Source organism: Talaromyces marneffei, chromosome 3, assembly GCF_009556855.1.
Source record: "Talaromyces marneffei chromosome 3, complete sequence".
Lineage (NCBI taxonomy): Eukaryota > Fungi > Ascomycota > Eurotiomycetes > Eurotiales > Trichocomaceae > Talaromyces > Talaromyces marneffei.
Genome location: NC_072350.1, coordinates 2,900,696 through 2,922,343, shown reverse-complemented (window position 1 = coordinate 2,922,343; position 21,648 = coordinate 2,900,696). Strand labels below are relative to the sequence as shown.

The 21,648-nt window shown below is 47.0% G+C and overlaps 9 protein-coding genes across 9 annotated transcripts; 4 read left to right on the top strand and 5 right to left on the bottom strand.

Annotated features, from left to right (window-relative positions):
* Nucleotides 1-375: 375 nt before the first annotated feature.
* EYB26_004799 (uncharacterized protein) lies at nt 376-882 on the top strand (the record flags this gene model as incomplete). The annotated part of the gene is made up of 1 exon (XM_054264090.1): nt 376-882. The coding sequence occupies one exon, from the start codon at nt 376-378 to the stop codon at nt 880-882; it is 507 nt and encodes a 168-aa protein (XP_054120065.1).
* Nucleotides 883-2,320: 1,438 nt separating this feature from the next.
* On the top strand, nt 2,321-3,740 carry EYB26_004798 (uncharacterized protein; the record flags this gene model as incomplete). The annotated part of the gene is made up of 2 exons (XM_054264089.1): nt 2,321-2,327; nt 2,794-3,740. 2 exons carry the CDS (start codon nt 2,321-2,323, stop codon nt 3,738-3,740), a joined length of 954 nt encoding a protein of 317 aa, XP_054120064.1.
* A 310-nt stretch (nt 3,741-4,050) lies between these two features.
* EYB26_004797 (uncharacterized protein) lies at nt 4,051-6,037 on the bottom strand (the record flags this gene model as incomplete). Its single annotated transcript, XM_054264088.1, has 8 exons — nt 4,051-4,343; nt 4,393-4,587; nt 4,644-4,796; nt 4,865-4,950; nt 5,003-5,100; nt 5,153-5,677; nt 5,741-5,819; nt 5,880-6,037. The coding sequence occupies 8 exons, from the start codon at nt 6,035-6,037 to the stop codon at nt 4,051-4,053; spliced, it is 1,587 nt and encodes a 528-aa protein (XP_054120063.1).
* Nucleotides 6,038-6,267: 230 nt separating this feature from the next.
* EYB26_004796 (uncharacterized protein) lies at nt 6,268-8,269 on the top strand (the record flags this gene model as incomplete). The annotated part of the gene is made up of 3 exons (XM_054264087.1): nt 6,268-6,349; nt 6,408-6,785; nt 6,834-8,269. The coding sequence occupies 3 exons, from the start codon at nt 6,268-6,270 to the stop codon at nt 8,267-8,269; spliced, it is 1,896 nt and encodes a 631-aa protein (XP_054120062.1).
* A 513-nt stretch (nt 8,270-8,782) lies between these two features.
* EYB26_004795 (uncharacterized protein) lies at nt 8,783-9,761 on the bottom strand (the record flags this gene model as incomplete). The annotated part of the gene is made up of 2 exons (XM_054264086.1): nt 8,783-9,566; nt 9,619-9,761. 2 exons carry the CDS (start codon nt 9,759-9,761, stop codon nt 8,783-8,785), a joined length of 927 nt encoding a protein of 308 aa, XP_054120061.1.
* Nucleotides 9,762-12,232: 2,471 nt separating this feature from the next.
* EYB26_004794 (uncharacterized protein) lies at nt 12,233-13,735 on the top strand (the record flags this gene model as incomplete). The annotated part of the gene is made up of 1 exon (XM_054264085.1): nt 12,233-13,735. One exon carries the CDS (start codon nt 12,233-12,235, stop codon nt 13,733-13,735), a length of 1,503 nt encoding a protein of 500 aa, XP_054120060.1.
* A 402-nt stretch (nt 13,736-14,137) lies between these two features.
* Nucleotides 14,138-16,410, bottom strand: EYB26_004793 (uncharacterized protein; the record flags this gene model as incomplete). Its single annotated transcript, XM_054264084.1, has 2 exons — nt 14,138-15,268; nt 15,322-16,410. The coding sequence occupies 2 exons, from the start codon at nt 16,408-16,410 to the stop codon at nt 14,138-14,140; spliced, it is 2,220 nt and encodes a 739-aa protein (XP_054120059.1).
* Nucleotides 16,411-17,107: 697 nt separating this feature from the next.
* EYB26_004792 (uncharacterized protein) lies at nt 17,108-18,224 on the bottom strand (the record flags this gene model as incomplete). The annotated part of the gene is made up of 2 exons (XM_054264083.1): nt 17,108-18,091; nt 18,156-18,224. The coding sequence occupies 2 exons, from the start codon at nt 18,222-18,224 to the stop codon at nt 17,108-17,110; spliced, it is 1,053 nt and encodes a 350-aa protein (XP_054120058.1).
* A 1,064-nt stretch (nt 18,225-19,288) lies between these two features.
* Nucleotides 19,289-21,382, bottom strand: EYB26_004791 (uncharacterized protein; the record flags this gene model as incomplete). The annotated part of the gene is made up of 3 exons (XM_054264082.1): nt 19,289-21,065; nt 21,161-21,196; nt 21,261-21,382. 3 exons carry the CDS (start codon nt 21,380-21,382, stop codon nt 19,289-19,291), a joined length of 1,935 nt encoding a protein of 644 aa, XP_054120057.1.
* Nucleotides 21,383-21,648: the final 266 nt, after the last annotated feature.

The following is a 21,648-nucleotide window of genomic DNA, read 5'->3' as shown; positions in this document are numbered from 1 at the left end:
CCATTTCTCCATTCACTGGTTGTACATTTCCACCCATTGACGCCGGTCGTATTGACAATTTTCTGCTTCCTGTCACACTGTAACAACAAAGCTTATTGTATCCTCACTCATTCATCTATTCTTACTCAGCATGAGCATATTGATCAATAGTCTTTCTGATTTCAGACAAAAGCACAAATATAAGTGCCACTTCTTAATTCATTGAAACGGACGTCAAGATCTGTACTACAAATAAACGAGGAAGCAGCTACTGCATTTAGAATCTTGTACACAACTTCTTACATCAACTATCTGGATAGCAAAATTTTTTCTAGAGAGACTTTTCACTGTGGCAGTTGGATTACCCCATCCATACTTGACTGAACCACGAACAACATGGTCGAAATCGATTCCATCAACAATATCCGCTATCGTCTAAGAATAAAAGACGCGCCCGAACCCAGCACCCCTCCAGACTCAGAAATATCATCAAGACTCAAGCTGAAGGAAGGAAAGCATCACCTAGTCCTAGTCGTCGAAAAGGCTCGCAAGAAGATGGCATTTCCAGCACCACCGGGCGAGTATAGCAACTACGAGAAACTATTCGACGCAACCACACAACCGCAACAAGCGGTTGCCTATCTGAATCTTACACTTGAACCGAACATGAGTCTCATCCCTCCTGAGAAAGCAGAATGGTACAACTGTTTGGATGGGTATACGATTGATCTCGGAGAGATAGAAGCCAAACAAGGACACAAATCACTTTCGATAACGGGAGATATTGGGGAGGAGGCACGGAAGAAACATGGACAAGTTAGAAGGGAGTTCGAGCCGAACAGGATGAGACAGTTGATCGTGATTGAAGTGAATTTGAAATTTGGGCTGGATGTCACATCTTGATGAGGAAACAGCCTTCATTAGGACCTTTTTACCAGTTCTATTCTGGCATAACATGGAACCTTTTGGTGCAAGGAACATCATTCTTTTGGCTTACTGGTAGAGACGGGCTACGATTTATCAAATTATGAAATACGAGCATTAGGCCAATATGTATCAAGAAATTTTGAAAGAAATCCATGGGTCCATGGTTGGCAATTCCTATCGACTTGTTTCTACAGTACATGAGCTATAATTCTATTTGCTATGGTCAAAGTGTAGCCATAATCCGTAGCGACAGGAGAAAGCCCATCACCTGGATTTCAACTCTTTCTCTAGAACTGCTCGCCAAGTGCAAAGTACATCCACTAATAGCCATAGGAATAGGTGTACTATTAGTCTCCTCTCCTAACTTCTGAACTCATTTCTTCAGCGATTTGGGATTCGTCCGATGTGGCAATCTGTCTGGCCGACCCATATGAGCGGCCTAGTCTAGGGGAAAGAGCATGCCCGTTATATATATATATATATATATATATATCATGAGGATGTTCTTCTCCAAAACTCCTCAAAACATTCATCTTGACCAGAAATGTGATCATAACAAAACTGATGTACCTAGCCCTAACTAACCGAAACAAGTCAAATCAGACGAATATACTAATCAGCCAATCACCGTCTCAGAATAACCTCGATATCAAAGCGGGTCGAAGGCCAACGTGCCGAGCTGCACTAGAATAGACTAAATTGGATTAAGCATATATACAACTATGATGATTGGACCATCGCCTAATCTAGCCCAATCCAGATCTTAGCCTCCACGGCCATTACCGGATTTGGAAGACTTCAACATCTCAGGCACATTTTGTCACGCCCCTATGTGTTGAGGACAGAGTCATGCCTAAAGTCCCTAAACAGATGGAGAGTGTCAATAATGTAGCACTGGCCTGCTAGTATGTTGTATCCCATGCAGCTAAGCCACAAGTCCTGTCTGTTGACTTTATCTGCATATGGGGTAGTACCTTATACGATAAAATGGCTGGCAAGCCTAGGACTAGGGTTGTAAGCTACCCTATCGGCGATCTAGAGCGGGGAAATAGCAGTGTAAATGTCCTTAGTGCCTGGAAACTCTCGGGAGGCTTAGTGTTTGACCAGGCTTGGACCTCACGGCTCTACAACAGGGGTGGGGAAATAGAGCTCTGTAGACTTGAGTCAGAAGCGAGACATTCCTTCTCTCTTCTTTTTAAACCATCCTTCACAAACTTCACGATTAGGGACTCGGTGCAAAAGTCACTTTCCGGGGTCGAGACTCGACACCCACGTGCCAATTCCCATATCAGCAAAAGGCGAATGACAAAGAAGAAAACAAGAAAAGCCACATGCGTCTTGAGACGTTAATATTGTCGCTGCTGGTGGTTGAGACAGCAGTTGGCCAGTCAAATGTATGGGGTTATCTGCCAATATGTGCTGTAAGTCTTTCAAGATGAATACTCCCTAATTTCTTGATTGCTATGCACGCGATTAATTCTCAACGAAAACTATAGCAACCCTGCGCCACACTTGCTTCCGAAACCGATCCGAACTGCAGTTCGACTGACTACACATGTTTGTGCAAGTCGACTACTTTCCATACTATAAGCTCATGCTGTGTGCGCAGTAGTTGCAGTGCCTCAGACGACAATCGTACGTTCAGATCCTTGCAAGAGAATACACATATACCATGACCTGATTTTTTTCCCCCCGCTTTACAATAGTTGTCTGGAATGAAAGTCAAGCATTCTGCAGCGACTATGGCGTTTCAATTACAAGAGTTCCGGCTTCAGCCTGTTCGAGTACCTATTCATATTCTATACCGACTACTTATCCGACAGATATAGGTTTGTGGATCTATCACTCTCTAGACCCTCGTCCATGCTCATACGCGTTAATTTATAGCCTCATATATATCATCGTTGACTGCAACTCTAACTGCAACCGGAATCGCCACCGGAATCGCAACCGCAACTGCCAGCCCTAAAACCGTCACGAACACCATATCCATTCCAGGTGGCCAAGTCACCACCATCACAATCACGGCCACGGGCGCCGCCGCAGAGACTACCAGTACCGTTTCCTCAACCGGCAGTTCTCCCTCGGGCACCAGCGATGGCAACTCCTCCTCCTCTTCCGGCTCCGGCAGCAGTATCAACAGCAACAGCAGCAGTAGCAATGGAACACAAAGCTCCTCCGGCCTTAGCAATGGCGCCAAAATAGGAGTCGGCGTCGGCGCAGGAGTAGGCAGTCTCGCTATCATCGGCGGTGTCATCGCCTGGATCGTATATTGCTGTACGCGTCGCCGCCGCAAGACCGATGCAGCCGCGGCTGGTATCGCTACAACATCAACAACCGCACATACGCCCGTAAACACAGTGGGAGGAGACAAAGAGAATGCAGCCGTGATTCCAATGTATAACGAACACAAACCCGAGCTCGATGCGCAACATGCGCAAGAACAGCAACGATTACAGCAACAAATAGATCAACTACAACAACAATTACAGCAGCAGCAACAACAACAACAACAACAACAACAAGAACAACAAGAACATAATCCAGCGGCCGTGCCCGCATCAGGGCTTCCAGCTGGCCTTGTGGCGCCCACGTCGCCGATTAGTGATGATCTGTCGTCAGGAAGGACGAGTGAGCTTCATTCTGAGTCGCAGGGGTATTATCAGTATCCGGGTGGAGGGGCGCAGGAGTTGGGTGGTGTGTCGCCGTATCAGCGGCAGTATCAGTATCATCTGGGGGTTGTGACGCAGGCGGAGATGCCTGGCGATCAAGTGCATGTTCCTAGTCAGGCACAGGCACAGGAGCAGGAGCATATGAGATATGAGCTGCAATGATAACGATTAGGGGGTGATAGGAAGCTAATTCATGTACATAATGATTGGAATCCAAAGCGGTTTGATCTTCGTGGCTTGCTGGAGCTTCATGTGCGTAGCTGCAACCTGCTGTAAAATCCTCTACGCGCCTAATTACTTAGGACGTGATTCGTCTACTTGAAATGTTATGCAGTTGGTAGACTAATATTAGTATATTACTGCAGTTGCTACATTGTACAAAATAACTCATGCAATGAACAATCATCACATTTCATACAACTTTTTCCTGGCCTCGTCTCTACTACCCCTCTATCAAGTTTTCATCCTTCATTTACATACGCTCACGCCGCCGGGGAGCAGCACGGATAATGTTGTCCACGCGCAACAACAACTCTGCGGCTTCAGAGGCAGAGCTGACAACGGCTCTCTTGAGTTTGTATGCTTCCACAACACCGAGTTCGGCCATGTTGCTAATCTTATTCTCGAACAGATCCAAGCCAGAGCTGGCCATGCCTTTGCTGATGGCTTGTCGGAGGCGGGCAACGAGATCGGAGCTGTCGAGACCAGCGTTGTCGGCGAGGATGGTGGGGAGTTGTCGGAGTGCGAGAGCAAAGGCATCAACAGCTGGTCCAAGATTAGAAATACTGTATAACAGGGAGTTGACTGAACATACCAAGTTGTTTCTTTCCTGTCGTGTTCTGAGCAGCCTGCTCAACAGCCAAGCTCATGGTCATCTCAGCACATCCACCACCAAGAGTAACCTTGGGCTCTTTGACAGTCTGGGAAAGAACGGCAAGAGCATCGTGAAGAGAACGTTCTGCTTCATCAAGGAGCTGTTCGGTAGATCCACGCAAAACAATGGTGCAAGCTACAACCTATCAGCAGACTGTTTCAAGTTTTAGTTTTTTTGATGGTAATACACACCTTCGCCCTTGGCAACTCCGGAAAATCGGAGCAATGTGTCTTCTCCAATGATAATTTCCTCAATCAAGTCGGCATGACCAAGCTGAACTTGGTCTGGGTTGTCAAATGTCGATGCAATCTCTGCTCCGGTAACGAGTGCTAGTCGCTCAACACCTACTCCATGTTAGCATTTTCCCTGACTCTTCATCTTGACGAATTAAGATTTGTGGAGGTAACCATACCATCGAAATCTGCATGTTCGATACTGGCAATTCCGGCTTCGCTGAAAAGTTGCTCTGGCCAGTTGTAGATAAGCTGTCGGTTGACACTAAATAACACATTAGTATTGCAAGATATACCGCCGGTTTGATATGACATACAAGCAATTGATGCCATGTGACTTGATCTTCTCAACCTTTTGGCGCATCTTTTCCCGCTCGGCCTTTTCTAAGTCGGCAAGCTTGCCGGTGCTGTCGACCTGTAAATACTTTAGCATATGCAGTATAGCATCAAGTAGAACTAATATTCACCTTCACACGAGCACCGAAAATCTTAATCTTATCTGTGTCCATAGCCGTGTTGGCGACCAAAATCTTCGCATTCTCCACGCGCTTGGGCTGGTTAACGCCAAACTTCTTGTCGAGAATGAAACCCTCATCCAAGTAAGAGTCTGAAAGCTTGCCACCCGCCTTCTTGATGATCTGGATATGACTGAGATCGGTTGATCCCTTCAATCGAAGCACGGCGTCACAAGCGAGGGTAGCAAAGTGCTCGCGGTCCTGAGCAAGAACCTTGGAACTGAGCGTCGTGCGGGCGATGGCGTGCAAATCTTTGCGGAAAGCAATAGGATCGTTACTGCGGTCAACGGCGGACTTTTCGAGAGCGGCAAGTGCGGCTTTGCTGGCTATCCGGTATCCGTCGATGATGGTCTGGGGGTGAATCTTTTTGTCCACGAGGATCTCGGCTTGTCTGAGTAACTCGGCTGCGAGGACTGTCACGGAGGTAGTTCCATCACCGACTTCATCGTCTTGAACTTTAGAGATGTTGACAAGGACCTATACAAAATCCCGGTCAAAACTGCCCCCTATTTACTCTATTCATTATCGAGAGATTCGTACCTTGGCGGCGGCATTGTCGAGTGCGATTGACTTCAAAATGGTAGCTCCATCGTTGGTAACCAAAATTTCTCCGGTGGATCTGTAAGGAACATTCTATGTCAGCGCCGAAATATAGGTGTTTCCGAGAGAAAAAACGCACGCAGATTGCAATATTTTGTCCATGCCCTTAGGACCTAAGGTTGACTTCACCAAGTCTCCCACAGCAATAGCACCGACAAAAGCGGAGAGACGAGCATTCTCTCCCTTCTCCTCCACCACATCGTCAGCGAAAATTTGCGTAGGATTATTGCTCGCCATAATGTCTGGTTGTGGTTGTTGCTCCTTGTTGGTGGATGTGCAGCACAGATAGATGGCGGGGAGGTGTTTTGATAAAAAGTTAGGCTTAGGGGACTTGGTCCGTGCGTTTGTTCGTCTCCGTCATTAGTCTCTTCGAAGTCCTCTTGAGGACCTTACAAAACTCCGCAGCTTCAGAAATTCTGTTTTCTTACTGTTATCTACTTGGTTTCACAAATAATCAACTGCATATAATGGCAGCTCAAGAAACCGCCGAGGCTGTGTCCAACAAGAGGCCATTGTCGGAATTGGCAGACGACACGCCCGGCGAGAATGGTGAGCTCGCGACATACCTTTAGTACTGTATGAGAAGCTTGGAACTGACAATGTACAGGCGATGACTCTTCCTCCGACGATGACTTTGGCCCAGCGCTACCGTCTGCAGCTGCGCCCAAGAAAAAACGACGCAAGCTCGCTTTCGAGAAAGTCTACGTGAACGCGCTACCCACGTCGCAACGGTATTCCAAATCGCTCATGCACAGGGACCAGCTGTCGTACGTGAACATTACGCCATCGACCGACTTTCTTATCACGAGCTCGGTTGATGGCGTTGTCAAGTTCTGGAAGAAAATAGCTGTTGGAGTGGAGTTTGTCAAGGAGTTCCGCGCGCATGCCGGCGAGATTACCAGCACAACTGTCAGCGCGGATGGCAGGAGTTTTGCTACTGCAGGAACGGATAAAACAGTGAAAATATTTGACGTTATTACTTTTGGTAAGACCGAACGTTGGGTATGGTGTATTCAATGCTAACCTGGACCAGATCTTCTCGCGATGTTCGATCTTGAATTCACGCCGAGATGTGTCTGTTGGGTGCACAAACGTGGTGCATCCCTGCCTCTGCTTGCAGTTACGGATGAAGCCACGCCTACAATAACCATTTTTGACGGCCGAGGAGAGAACCGCCAGCCACTACATACACTCACTTCAATTCACAGAAAGCCAGTTGTTGCGCTGGTGTTCAACAATCTATTCGATTGTGTTATTTCAGCTGACGAAGCCGGTATGATTGAATATTGGAGACCATCCGACGACTTTTCCAAGCCAGATAACGTGTTCGAGCTGAAATCATCCACAAATCTGTTTGAATTTCGAAAGAAGAAATCAGTGCCTTCGTCAATAACAATTTCGCCCTCCGGTAAACAATTTGCTACCTTTTCATTCCCTGATCGACAAGTCCGGGTGTTTGACTTTCAATCGGGAAAGCTGTCCAGGACATATGATGAGTCATTGACCACAATCACCGATATGCAAGAAGCTGGGACGGCGCTGGATCGACTAGAAGAAGTCGAGTTTGGACGACGAATAGCCGTTGAGCGCGACATTGAGAATCCCGTGTCGCGTTCAAGAGTCAATGTCATTTTTGACGAGTCTGGTCATTTTATATTATACGGATCCCTTCATGGCATCAAATGCATCAACACATTCACCAACCGTGTGGTCCGAGTATACGGCAAGGACGAACCTTTTCGCGCCTTGAATCTGGCGATGTACCAAGGCCAACCGCAAAAGAAAGGAGTCGTCACAGTCAGTATGGCGGCTAGTTCCAACCCTCTACTCCAAGAATCCGAAGAACGCGACCCCATCCTCATATCCACTGGATTCGGCAAAGTCCGATTCTACATGTTCACCAACGACACCGAAATCAACAAATCCACCCGCGACATTCAAAACGAGAAACCCCACGAAGGCGACATCACATCAAAAGAAAGCACAACCAAAAAGACCGAATCAGGAACAGCCGCAATCCTGCACACAACAATGGGCGACATCCACCTCCGCTTATTCCCTCAAATCGCACCCCTCACCGTCGAAAACTTCGTCACTCACGCCCGCCAGGGATACTACAACAACACAATCTTCCACCGCGTAATCCGCAAATTCATGATCCAAGGTGGCGACCCTCTGGGTGACGGCACAGGCGGCGAAAGTATCTGGGGCGGTGAATTCAAAGATGAGATCTCACCAACCATCAAACACGATAAACCATACACGCTGAGTATGGCGAATGCGGGACCCAATTCGAACGGGTCACAGTTTTTTATAACCACTGAAAAGACGCCGTGGTTGGATGGGAAACATACGATTTTTGGCAGAGCAGTTGCCGGGTTAGATGTTGTGCATAGGATTGAGAATGTGAGGGTTAAGAAGGAGAAGCCGGAGGAAGATGTGAAGATCGTTAGTATTAGTGTATCTTAGTCTACTATATTATGAAATGTAAACCCGAAGTCATTAGATTCTACCCAGCCTGTTTAGTATGTACCCAATTTTTGAACGTTTATCCCTTGTATCCATCAACACATGCCTAAACACCGCACCCCTTACATTCCAGAACTGAATGAAGCAAAAGTTCAGAGATATTTGCAAACGAACAACGGAAAGTAAAGTTAACCCCAACATTCCATGTAGATAACCTTAAAAACTTTAAAACCAACTAGTCCCAGCGAGGGAGAGACACAGAGCAAAGTATATAAACACGTCATGATAACCCAGAAATATGAACACCGCACGTACCCAAGTGCAATAACCAAACAGAAACAGAAACAAAATAAAATGTGCCGAGATCGATGATTATAAACAAAATGAATGACAATAGACGAGGAGATCAAAGTGAAGGAATTATGGGACACTGTTCAATCGATCAATCATATATGCATGCATACAACTCCCAAAATAGAGCAATTATTCAGGCGAAAACATCAAAAGAGAAATCTAATCGTGAATTTGGCTAACGGGAGTAGGAGATGTCTGCAATTCGCGGTGCGATTGTGCCTCTCGCAAGAGTGGTGTTGCTTGTTGCTGCATTTGATGTTGGTGATGTAAATTCGATGCGGAGGCGGACTGCCCACTCAATCTGTTCTGATTTCTGGGTGTTGCTCTTCCTCCTCCGGTGCCGACGCTCGATAGATCCGTGCGGGAGTCGTTGGCTGTTGTTGTTGCTATTCCTATTGCTTCCGGGCCTGATTCTGCTTCGGTGCCTGCTGCGCCGCCTCCGAATGCTGCTGCTGCAGCGGCCGTGGCCATTGAATTCCTGAAAACTGGCTCTTCGACGGGCGCGATATTCTCGAAATTACGCGCTTGATTAGGCCCCCACATTTCATGGCCATTGTTGTTCATGATGCTGTTGCCATTGCTCATAACGGAATTGGTCAATGTGCTCGAACGGCGATTGGAGAAGCTTGTCGTTGACATGCTGGGCTGTTGTTGCATCTTGGGCACCTTTGAAGCAACAGCGACATTGTTGCTGCTATTGTCTGTTGAAGCTCGAGTGCTGTTGACGTTGCTTCTGGACAAGTTACGCAGACTTCCCGCGAAGAAACCTGCCGCTGGAGTGAGGCTACCTCCCGAAGCGCCGCCCTTATGGTCGTCGCCGTGATAGAGACCTGGTTGTCTGGCGTCGAAACGTTTCTTTAGCCATACAGCTACAGCGGCGAGTACGGAGAAACCGACCGCAAGGACGATTATCATTACCACCCATCTCCAGTGCGTAGAGAACCTATTTCGGGTTAGTAATCCTCATCCCACAAAATCAAACGGCAGAAACTAACCAGTTCCCTGAACCACTGGATAATGTACTATCCGACGACGGCGAGGATTCTTTATGGCTGGATGAAGATGTACTGGTAGCGGAGGCTGTGTTGATACCAGTGGTACTCGTAACGCTTGTCGTCGCGGTAGTAGAAGTAGTCATGGTCGATCGGAATCCACCAGCGCAATAACCTTTATACCAATTTATCAACAACTGTTGATCCGACGCAGTCGTGCAGGTCGGACACATGGAAGCGGTATACGGCAGGCCGGAAATCAAAGCCGATTGACAGAAACAAGAAACATAGGTATCGGGGTTTGTGACGGCTGCCTGAGGGGGGACACAGGCTGCCTGAGCCTCGAGAAGGAGTTGACATGAGAGACCGCATGCTGGGAAGTTTGAGGTGGCGGCACTTGGGAGGAATGAAAATATGCTCTGTGCTGAAACTGGGCGTGAGGTTGATAGGAGAAGGATCGCGGACATCAGCGTCCTTTTCAAAGAAAGGATAGACATGGCGGAGGAGGTTTGTTTGTTTGTCTGTTGGGTTAACTGCTCTATCGCTTGGTGTTTTTCGATGTTTCTTCCCGATCTTGTCAGCTGTGGCGGCACGGCCGGGTGAATCGATCAATCAGATGTTCGTAGAGGTAAACGAGAAGAAGCGACAGGAGAATGGGATCACACGATGCCCATATTTGCAACGATCGTGACTGATATCAATAGAGATAAAAATGAAATGAAGCGAAAGTAGGTATTAGCAGGCCATCGTCGCCGCTGGTGAGAATAATACGGATCAGGAAAAAGATGAGGCAAGTACCACAGTTGAAGAGAAGCTGGCGACTAAGGCAAACTTTGTAGTCGGAAACCAGGGAATTGGTAAGCGGAGTAATAATTAGAACAGCCACGGGCAACGCGGAGATAGCAATCGGTAATTACACGATGTCTCATACAGAGGAAGTTAATTGTGAGTACTAAGTTAACTTAGGATTTAGCAAAATCAAGATTACGCACTCCAGTCAAGATTACGCACTCTAGTCAAGATACAGTTACTGACTCCGTACGATACAATGTAACTATTGTATCCATTTACTATTCATAGAGCTCGAGTCAAAGGCAGCCAGCACCTTCACAAATCAACTTGCACAGGTTGCAATCTGACCCAAACGGGGCTATTTGAGTTGCAAATACAACCTAGTTCTAAGGACTCGGGCCGAAGGAATCAATTATTTCATCATCACTGATCAAAACGGCCGATCCAGTCGGAAGTCAAGTCCACGAAGAGATAAGCTCCAAAAAAGGTCTAAAAACTTAAAACTACCTTTTGACGGTCTCCGTTTATGCTTTGGGTACTTATTTACAAGGTACTGTGTACTCTGTAGTACACCCATGCACTAGAAGAAGGAATATAATTTTGAACAGAGTACTACAGAGTAATGTTAAATAGCTTCTGATTGGTTCAATTATATGCTGTTTTCGGCCCGTTACAAGCGGATCTTTGGCCCTTTCCATGGTTCCGCCAGATCCGCCGTTTGCAGCCGAGATCGATATGTATATTACTGGCACATGACTCGTATCGTTACAGTTCATTATTTTGATTGGTCTGGATCATACAGGGACGACATACTATGTATTAATTACAGGAATTAAAACAGTGATTGCTCTGGCAATGCGTATTGAGCCGGTCCCACTTGTGGCTGGGGAATCGTGGCTGATTAATTGTGGCTGATGTCTCATCCATTCTTGCTTGTCCGAGTGAATTCAGATCAAATATTAGTTAGTAAGCGACCACAACTTTTTGAGGAATATGTCCGGTACAAACACTTGTCTGAGGCTTACTTTCTCGGATTGCTCAAGATGAGTTTATGTCTGAATTTGGTTATTTAAATCTCTCTCAAATATAGAATACAAGTATAACACCATGGAATGGCTATTTTTAGATTTACATCTTTGCATCTGTCCAGATATATTTTTTCATCCAATATAAACATTTATTGGACCTCAACCTTGGATTGGTACGCATCACAAATGTCAAGACACTTTCAATCCCTCAAATAGACCGACCAAGTCTTATTACCAGTGCTATCTAGTTAGCTGACAATTTATTTACCTGCATTCAACTTGTACACAAACAATTCTCTTAAACGTGAAAGGAAGTCCGACGCGGATGGATGGGTATACATGACGACTTCTTTCAGCCCAGGAACTACCCAGAAAGTTCAACGAGAATAATCCAAGCTGCGTGAACTGAAAAATGGAGACTGCATTGGCTGATACTGGCGATAGACCAAGTATATCTCATGCTACGGCTCATTCATTGCGGGATCTCTAGTTGATATCGCCGCCGTATCATTGAATGGATGGACGCAGGCGCGCAACTGCAGGTCTATTTCAACAAGTCAATGAGCATTATAGTACCTATTTTCGTTTTGGCGCTGGCTGGGTTTCAAATTTACAGCTCTATTCCTTCAATAGGCCTCTTATATTGTAGGGTTGTATTGGTATCACGCTTATCTTATCAGTGGGGTATTCCCCTCATAACTATTAGTCCTCGGTCATGTTTACAGACTACATCTGATAAAAAGGAATATCCTCCCAAAACTCCGTGATGAAAATCCAATGAAAAGAGAAAATACAAAATGACAGACCAAGCAATCCCACATTACTCAAACTGGATAGATGGAACGTTCTCAACATCTTCGTCTTCTACACTCCAAGTCATCAACCCAGCAACCGAAGCAATCATAGCCACCGTCGACGCCACAACTCACAACGAAGTGCAAGAAATCGTCACAAAATCATGGCAAAATTTCAACCAAGGCGCATGGTCTAAAGCTGATGCCTCTGAACGATTTGTAGTTCTGTCCAAAGCAGCTACGTTGCTGCGTGCCCGCATCCTGGAATTCGTTGAGCTCGAAGTCCAACAGACTGGTCGCCCTGTTCGCGAAATGCGTGCTCAATTAGCACGTATCCCTGAATGGCTGGAATATTTTGCTAGTCTGGCACGCACCCAAGAAGGTGCTGTGACGCCTTTCAAGGGCCCCGTTGTCAATACCCTGACTCGGTTACCATTAGGTGTTGTGGCTCAGATCACACCCTGGAATCATCCGTTGTTGATCAGCACCAAAAAGATAGGCGCAGCACTTGCTGCTGGGAATGTGGTGATTGTAAAACCTTCTGAACTAGCACCCATATCCATTCTGAAGCTGGGAGCATTGTTCAAGGAAGCTGGTTTGCCAGATGGAACGCTACAAATTATCTCGGGCTATGGCCGAGAAACAGGGAAATATCTCTGCGAGACACCCACATTATCCAAAATCGATCTTACGGGGGGTCTAGCGACATATCAAGCCATTGCACCCTCGGCGTCTCTAAATATGATCCCCATCACGGCCGAGTTAGGCGGGAAAGCACCCGTCTGCATATTCGAGTCGATGAATGTTGAAAATGCCGTCAAAGCGGCGTTATTTGCTAGTTTTATTGCCAGCGGACAAACTTGTGTAACCGGTAGTCGATTACTTGTCCACACGAATATATATGATGACTTTGTGGAGTTGTTGGTCAAGAGGACAAGGGCATTGCGGCTGGGTGACCCGACTGATCCCCAAACGCAAATCGGCGCTGTAATCAACAAAGCTGCTGTTGAAAGATGCGCGGCATTCGTCTCACGAGCAACAACTGAAAAAGAAGGCGGAAAGGTGTTATGTGGTGGAAAGCCGGCTGCTCATCAAGATAAGGGGTACTTTTTTGAGCCAACCTTGATCGAGACCCACGCTAAATCGGATCTTTCTTGTAACGAAGTCTTTGGCCCTGTCATTGCCATAATTCGCTGCAAATCGGAAGGCGAGATTGTGCAGATCGCCAATGGCACGAATTACGCCTTGGGGGCTTCTATCTGGACTCAAGACTTTACACAGGGACATCGCGTTGCAGGTAAAATCGAAGCCGGGATTGTTTGGGTGAATGGGCACCATCTGAATGATCCTTCATCTCCTTGGGGCGGGTTCAAGGAAAGCGGTATCGGGAAGGAGAATGGGCGTGAGGCGTATGAGAGTTATACGAAGGTGAAAAGCATTGTTTATAATTATGGGGTTATGCCGACGTGGTTTGATGACGAGGTAGAGAATGCCCGGTATGGATAGATTATGTCTTAACGGTATTAAATACAGAAGCCACCTGGGCATGATGGTATATTGCAAAGTAGATAGTCGATATACGTGCGCTGGGTTTTCACTTAAACATTGAAAAGTCATGATAGACGTAACCCAGAAGCCTCTTCTCCAACGCTAGAGGACTTAGTCCAGGGAACATTGAAAGAATATCAATATATGAAAGTAATTGAGAAGACGCACTTTCAAGGCTCTAGACCTCAAGTGCTATAACTCCGACAATTGATACTTAGAGACCATCTTATGCTCGGTGGAATGATATATTATAAGACATAACAGCACACCGCACCCCTTGATGAAAAGCATTCGACTAGATATTAATACTAGAATAAAGTACAGCGAAGGAAATCACACAGAAAGGTAGTGAGTGCCCAACTAGCACTGTAAGCTGAAGTTATCCAGCACTAGGGAAAGCCCTTGAGCAGAATGGATCGTACAGGTCATGGTAGTAGATGACGAGGAGGCAACCATAGACCCGGAGAATGTTTGCCACACATAAGGTGCTGCGGTGGATAGCTTTGATACGAGATTTGTAGAACCTGCGTTATCGAATGCGCACGCAAAAGATGCCCCGGAGGTGCGACCAGAAAAGTCGTAATTAACCGAAAATGCATATGTTTTACCGGCGACTGTCTTGAGTACCTGCTTTAGAGTAGTGGTTCCTGAACCAGTTTGAACACTGTCCAATGAAAGTGTGTTGGACCAGCCAGGTACAAAACTGTAGGTGCTGGCACCGGTTGGGGCGATGGTCCACGGGCTAACTGCACCGGTGTTGAAGTCACCGTTTTGGATCACATTGAAACCGCATGTTGGAACTGGTGTGAACGTTGTAGTTGTCGTTGCTGAAACTGTTTTAGTAACCGTCACGTCAATGGTTGATACTGATTGAACTGTCTGTGTGACTGGGACGGTTGTGTAAACAGTGGTTGGGACTGTAACTGGTGCGGTGATTGTTATGGTCACAGACGATGTCGAAGTGAAGGTCGAGACCTGAACAACATCGACCGTTGTTGTAACAGTCATCGTGGAAGTCGTCGATATAGTGTCGGTGTTCGTCACGTCAGCGGTTGCGGTGGCAGTCTGGTCAATTGTCACATCCACGGTTTGAGGGACAGCCTGGGTGACCGTCACGTCGCTTGTTATTGTGGGCGTAGCTGTAGTGGTGACCCAAGCGGTCACTGAAGCGGTCTCACTGACATCAATAGTGAGAGTAACAGATGAGGTGGCATCCACAGTGGAATCGAAAGTGACCCAGTCAGTCACTGTTGCCCACTGGTCCTCAGTCGCAGTTATAGTAGCCACATCGGTTTCGGTGTTTGTGAGAGTCACGTCAGCAGTGCTGGTAACGTCAACGGTCACAACATATGGGACAGTTTGCTCTACAACAGTTGTTTCTGCAACTGTCACAGGAGCTGGCGCCAAGGTCACGTAATCGGTGACATACATGGTGACGACAACGGTCTGCGCACCTGCGGCCGGAACATGGGTGGTAGTGGTGCGGGTAACCTATTCAATTGTTAGCATATTAGAACTGGGACCGGAATAAACAGATAGCATACCGTTGGCCGAGCTACAACCTGAGTGACCCATACTGTTTCGGTGGCAGCAGGAACATGCAACTCTGAGCAAGCACTGGAAAGCTTCTCACGCGAGTAATCTTTTAACTCGTTCGGAGTGGGATGATCTGAGCCAGACTTGCGCTCAGCAAGCGCACGTCGACGTAGAGGCGCCGTAACAGTGGCAGTGACAGAAGTGGTGGTGAAAGCAGTAGCTGTTGCGGTAGTGTCAATGACTTGAGTAACCGGAATGGTGTTAGATACGGTATCAACCTCTGTTTGAATGACGGTAGGCGATGTAGTCTGGTATGTAGTGGCAGTCTCGGGTACAGTTAAGGTAATTGACTCTACGTCCGAGACTGTAGCTGTGGCAGTATCGGTAAAAGACAAGGTTAAAGTAGCTGTGTGATAGTTTGTAATGGTCTGAGTCGTGACATCCGTAATGTAGTTTGACACATAGGATGGCACTGTTGAGGTGATGTAGTCAATAACAACGAGTGTGGAGTAGTCAGTGATCGTGTTGGTATAGCTTTCCGTGACGGTTTCAGTAACATAAACAGACTGCGTGTTGTACGCAACGTTCGTGAAATAATCCGTTTCGGTTTGTGTGAGGTCACTTGTCAGCGTCCGAGTGTTGGTGACAAAAACAGATGATGTGACATCGGCGGTGACATAACCTGTAATCGTAGCGAAATCCGTGTCCGTGACAGTGGCAGGTACAGACTCAGTATCGGTAACAGTAACGTATTGAGTGACGGTCGAAGGAGAACCGGTGACTGTTGCCCACAGCACATCGGTGTTTGTCTGAGTCCAGGTATGAGTGTCCGTCACGGTATTCGTGTTCCAAACAGTCTGAGGCGAGGGAGTTGCGGAGCGAGTGCTTGTGATGACGACAGGAGCAATGTCAAGCAAACGACGACAGAACGCACCCGCTGATGGCAGTTCCTCGAGCAGATCTAGGAGGCCATCAGCATCACAAACACAATCGTCATCTCCTTTGCCTGGGTGTGGCTTCTCCGCTGGTTTGTTGGGAGATGGAAGGGCAACAGCTGTGGCTGTTGCCAGAGCCAGGGTGAGGTAGGTCCACTTCATGTTGGCAAATAAGTGAGTGACAGATCTTCACCAGCAATGGTCAAAGATCGGAATGCCAGCATTTAAGATAATTCAGACATGAACCCCGGAGAGCAATTCATGAATGTCTTAATATGTGCTTCTTGGTGACTTGGTACAATTCCCCCCAGCCGGACTCCACCATGGCCTGAGATTGCCACACGGCCCTCGTTCTCGACTTCATACGGTCTGTCAAAGTTGGTCTATTTTAGGCGAGCGCCAGTTTATGTTAAGGCCAAATGGGATATTTTCGCGGGGAACTGGTCTGCCACTGTGCCTGACTAGTTGATGTTGGCTTATCGTACAGGGGGGGTTTGTTCCTCGAGAGAGTCATTTCAGCCGAGACGCTTTTCCTTTTTGGGAGCCTAGCCAGTCACGCTGCACGTCGGGATTTTTCTCTGTTGTTTTTTCCTCCCCTTTCAAAGATGGCGTGTTGACAACGGTCAATTAACTTATTAAACTTATTTTAGATTTTCCTTAACTCTTGGAATTCATACTTCATAGCCGACAACCTACTCCGTACAGGCTAGCCTCAGCAAGGTGGCAAACTCTGGACAATTGCCGTAGCCCTAACTCAGGATCATCGGACCGACAGCTCTATAACTACGCATGCTTGAGATTAAAGGTGATGAAATATGTTGCATATTGTATTTATACATACACATACGGGCGAATCAGCTCAGTAGGTAGCAGCCAATCTCATCGTCAAATAGTCACCACTCTTGATAGGCTCATACTTCTTCTCGCTAACGTTACCATAAGTCCCCGGTAATGCCTCGATAGTTTTGTCGAAATTCGGATTGCAAAAGTACGCCACACTATATCGCGTGGGATACAGACCCGACCCCTCGGTCGAGCTCCCAGATGCAGCAGGAGGCTGAACAACACGATGGTTTGTGCTCTTGATTGTATCATTACTCCATCGCGCCAACAGATCACCCGCATTCACAACAATCGTGTTCTTGATGGGCACAGCGCGCACCCACGTATTTTGCGGAGATTTAACTTCGAGACCGCCAATGTCATCCTGGAAGAGCAGTGTAACTGAGCCGTAGTCTGAATGAGGTCCCGCTCTCACAGCGTCCGGATTATTCTCAAACACGCTCTTGAGAACAGGTGGATAGTGCAGTAATCGCAGTGTATTATCGCCGACATCGGTATATTCATCAAAGAAAGTCTCCTCGTACCCCATCCCCAGGGCAATGGCACGCATAACCTGCATATGAAGTTCCTTGCACGTATCATGAAACGCACGCATCACACTCGTAAAGTCTCTCCCCTCTGCATCGAAACAGTCAGGCCATTTATTCGGTAACCCTTCTACACCCTCTCGTCCAATTTCCATTGTCTCCTTATAGTCTGGGTTAGCGGCTCGAAGGCGCAATATCTCCTCCGGATCGGCGGATTGCGTAACTTTCTCTCTGCCGAATGTCACATATCCACGATTGGACTCGGGCGTGTCCCAGCTCAGGGCTTCCTTTTGTGGTTCAGGGCGATCGAAGAATCTGGCAGAATGGGCGAAGATGTTCTGGACGGTGCTAGGGGTGATGCCCGCGTTGGAGAGGTAGAGGAACCCGCTAGTACGAAACGCATGTAAGATTGCTGAGGCTGTTGCTTGTTTTGTTTTTGGGTCACCGCTTAGGAAGGATGAGAAATCAATCAACTGGATTTTGTTAAGTTTATATTCATGAGTGTCAGGTACATGTTATGGAGGTTAGAGAATCTACCGGAATGGTCAAGTCGTCCTGCTGCACACCCGCAGAGACTGCACTGTTGTTCTGGTGATATGACGCCATGCTCTCTCAAAGCAGTTCTTCTTCCCTCTAGAGATGTCACAAAGTTGCAAGAATAGGATCGTTAGATACCTGAAATGATATGTCGTTTGTGGCTGTTTGAGGCCTCTCTTATCAGCGACCCTTTTCTACCCCGCATTGATAGGCAGAGGGGCGCTGCGTTACATTAATGATAGCATGATTCATTCATCGAAGATAAACAATACAACTTAGAGAAGATGGTCATGATAACCTAGAAATATCCTCGGAAGGAACATTGAGCATGTCTTTGATGTTCTTGAATATTTGTTGATATGAGCAAGCAAGGGGAAAGCCGGGCCAAATTAGAACACGTTTTTAGCTGAGGTAAACGATGGATTCAATGTAACTTATAACACTTACCCAGATAGCAATTAAGATGATATTAAAGCATGATAGAATTTAAACCCACGAACTCGCAACATGAAGAAACAAGATCGAAGTAATCGAGAAGATGAAAAACGACCCGGTCCGATAAGCCCTAGCCCTAAGCCCTAAATACACATATGGTTCAGTTTAGAATGACTCTGGGCTATGTCATTCACATTTGCTTACTGGAGCTTGATAAGTCTCGAATGGCGCATCCCTTTTGGTCAACTGTTTAACAGTAGTAGCTTATGCGTTACTTGTCACCAAGAGCTTCACAGTCGCTTTTATAGATTCCGTATTGGTAAGAAGATGATGAGTGGACCGAGGGCTGGCAATAGCCCAAGTGCCAGACCAATGTCTCGCATGTTGCCGGATTTTCCGCTCCCAGTGAATCATCCCAGTCAGGAATGTATGAAGGTCAATGTGCCTGTTAGCGTGCTGAAGGTTGAAGATGGCCGTGTTGCGTTTCGATCTATACAGGCTACAAAAATTCTCCCTCGCAAAGCGTCCAGATATAGGTATATTTTGTGGTGGGGCTGGAATTTGCAAGTCTGTTGTCAGGGCAAGAAAGGCTATATGTGCATGTATATTGTACCTCTACATACACTTCAAATCCAATACTCACGTATCCAAAAATTGTGATACATAGAAAACACTTGCAACCAGAGCCTTTCAAAGAACTACCACCAGGTCAAAACCATCTCCCTCCCCTTCCTATTCAACTCAAAATCCTCCCCCGTCCAAATCACAATCTTTGCCTGTCTCTCAGTAAACAGCAAGAACTGCGTCTCAACAACCCGATGTTTCTCGCAGACCCATTTCCCCTTTTCAGAGCACTGACTTTTCCATACCAGTGGCTTTGTACTGGATTTCGATGATGCTATATTTGCGACTCCGGTTTGGGGCGTTGTTGGGTAGTTGAGGGGGCTGGTGGGGATGTCGAGATGGTTGAGGATTACGTTTATGGATTCGGATGTTGCGCGGAAAATGCTGTTTTGGCCGTGGGGTGATGTTCTTACTGGTAGCAATTGGAGGGATGATGTAGGAGTGGTGGCTGCGGATGGGTGGTGGTTGTTCCAGTCAATGTATCGGGAGCATTCTTGTTCTTCGACTTCGATAACCTTTTGGACGATCTTGGCGGCCATCATGCCCTCGCAAATCCCCTCGCGCCGAGGGCACAGGCGCAGTAGATGCAGTGCGCGCCGGCGAAGGACAGGCTCACGGCAGCGTGTCGCGGTGAAGAAAAGCGGCTCGATGGTGGTGCTGCCGAGGACAAAGATTGGATGTTCAAGTTTTTGACTGTCTGGTACGCCGTGACGTGGCGTGTAGCGGTCCCTTTGAAGAACCTTGTGGGCAAGATCCATTATTGCCTGGTATATCGGAATCAAATCGTCGTGCACATTGTCCTCGGCATTGATCACTAAACAAGCCAGAATACCCCGTGCGTACTCTCGCTGCAGTCGGATGAAATCTAATGCATCCAACTCCGAAGCAGTGGGCGTAATAGTAGATAACAAATGGGCAAACTGGCTGTCCCAAATCTCCCCCTGGTTTCTCAGCAACTCTATCTCCAGAGCAAGCTGTGTGAATGAGTACCCATTGAAATTCAGACGAAAAAGCTTGTTGAGGAGTACTTCAAGATCAAAATACGCTTCAAAAATAGTCTGAAATGTCCGCTGAGGAGATAGAGTGGCGACTATATCTTCGTCCGTCCACTGCAAAAGCGATTCTTGGCCAACAATGTATGGTCGTATTTGCGTATCTAACCGGACAAATGTAAGCAGTAGCGTATCTATTGCGTTTTTTTCTTCTGGGGTAATCGCTCGATTGTTCAGATGCCAATGATGAATCATCCTCAACCCGTGTTTGACGTGCATAAATGCCTGCGACTGTCGCCCCTGAAGAGAGCTAAGACAAATGAAAAGCACACAGGTCGTCAAAATCGCCTGCTGGTCATGGATAGAAAGCTCTTTTTGCGTCATGAGTGCAGACATGGATTTGATAGCTTTATTGAATTCTGAGAGCCCAAATTCTATATGATTATTCGTCCCAGCACGGGGAACATCCGATGGCGTCTCATCGCTCAAATAACTATGATGTATACTCCCAAAAGCCGTAATGGCATGAAACAAAGCCGGATATTGATGCGCAACTTGTAGCGTCTCTTGAGCCCAGAAATCGCTTCCATAAAATGATGACAGGGCTGAAGATGTCACTGATTGGAAAAAATCGAAATGCCGCTTTTGTAGCTCGCCACCGTAGAATGGCAACCATGACACAACATATGGTAGTGCTGCTGTTGCGCCTCCCGGCACTGGTACCAGAGCCCTAGCCCTAGAGGTATTGGGCTGTTTGGTGGCTGCATTAGATGGCCGGCTTCGGACAACTTTCTGAGCTTCTACGGCATTATCCTCGTATCCATCGCATTCGCGTCCAGTTGAAGTGCATTTTTCGCAGCTAGGCAAGCAAATAATGAGATTTTAGTGTCTTCCTTCCAAATCAGGATCACGAATCGCCGTCACATCGGATGATCATAGAGAGTATAATCCTACCTGGGCTTAGCCTCATCGCATTTAACTCGTCGAATCCTTGAATATCATCTAATGAGCGTCTCATTTTGATCCTTTTAAATTTTACTGTCATAGTACTCACTTGCACGTTAAACATCCCGTCCGGACTTTAGGCGCCCAGCGCCGGCGCCGGCGACCGTTCGAGGTGTCAATCTCGGTGGACCCGGGATTTGGCGAATTATTAGAGGTTGTTGTCGTCGACATGTATGTATATAAGAAGCCCAGGAAGAGCGTTGGTGGCTTATGCCGTAAGGCCAGATACAAATAACTACCGTAAAGGGTGGATGCGAAGGCGGGCCGTTGTCTGCCAGTCAAAAGGCCCTGAAGAGAGTGGAGCTCCATTCAAGCCAGGGGAATTATCGACAAGTCACGATGCCGAGGGCCCTGTATACCAAACTAAGGATGTAAATGATCTTATGGACTCCGTGGATACAATGGGATCGTTCAAAGGAGGGAGATGATGGACAGAG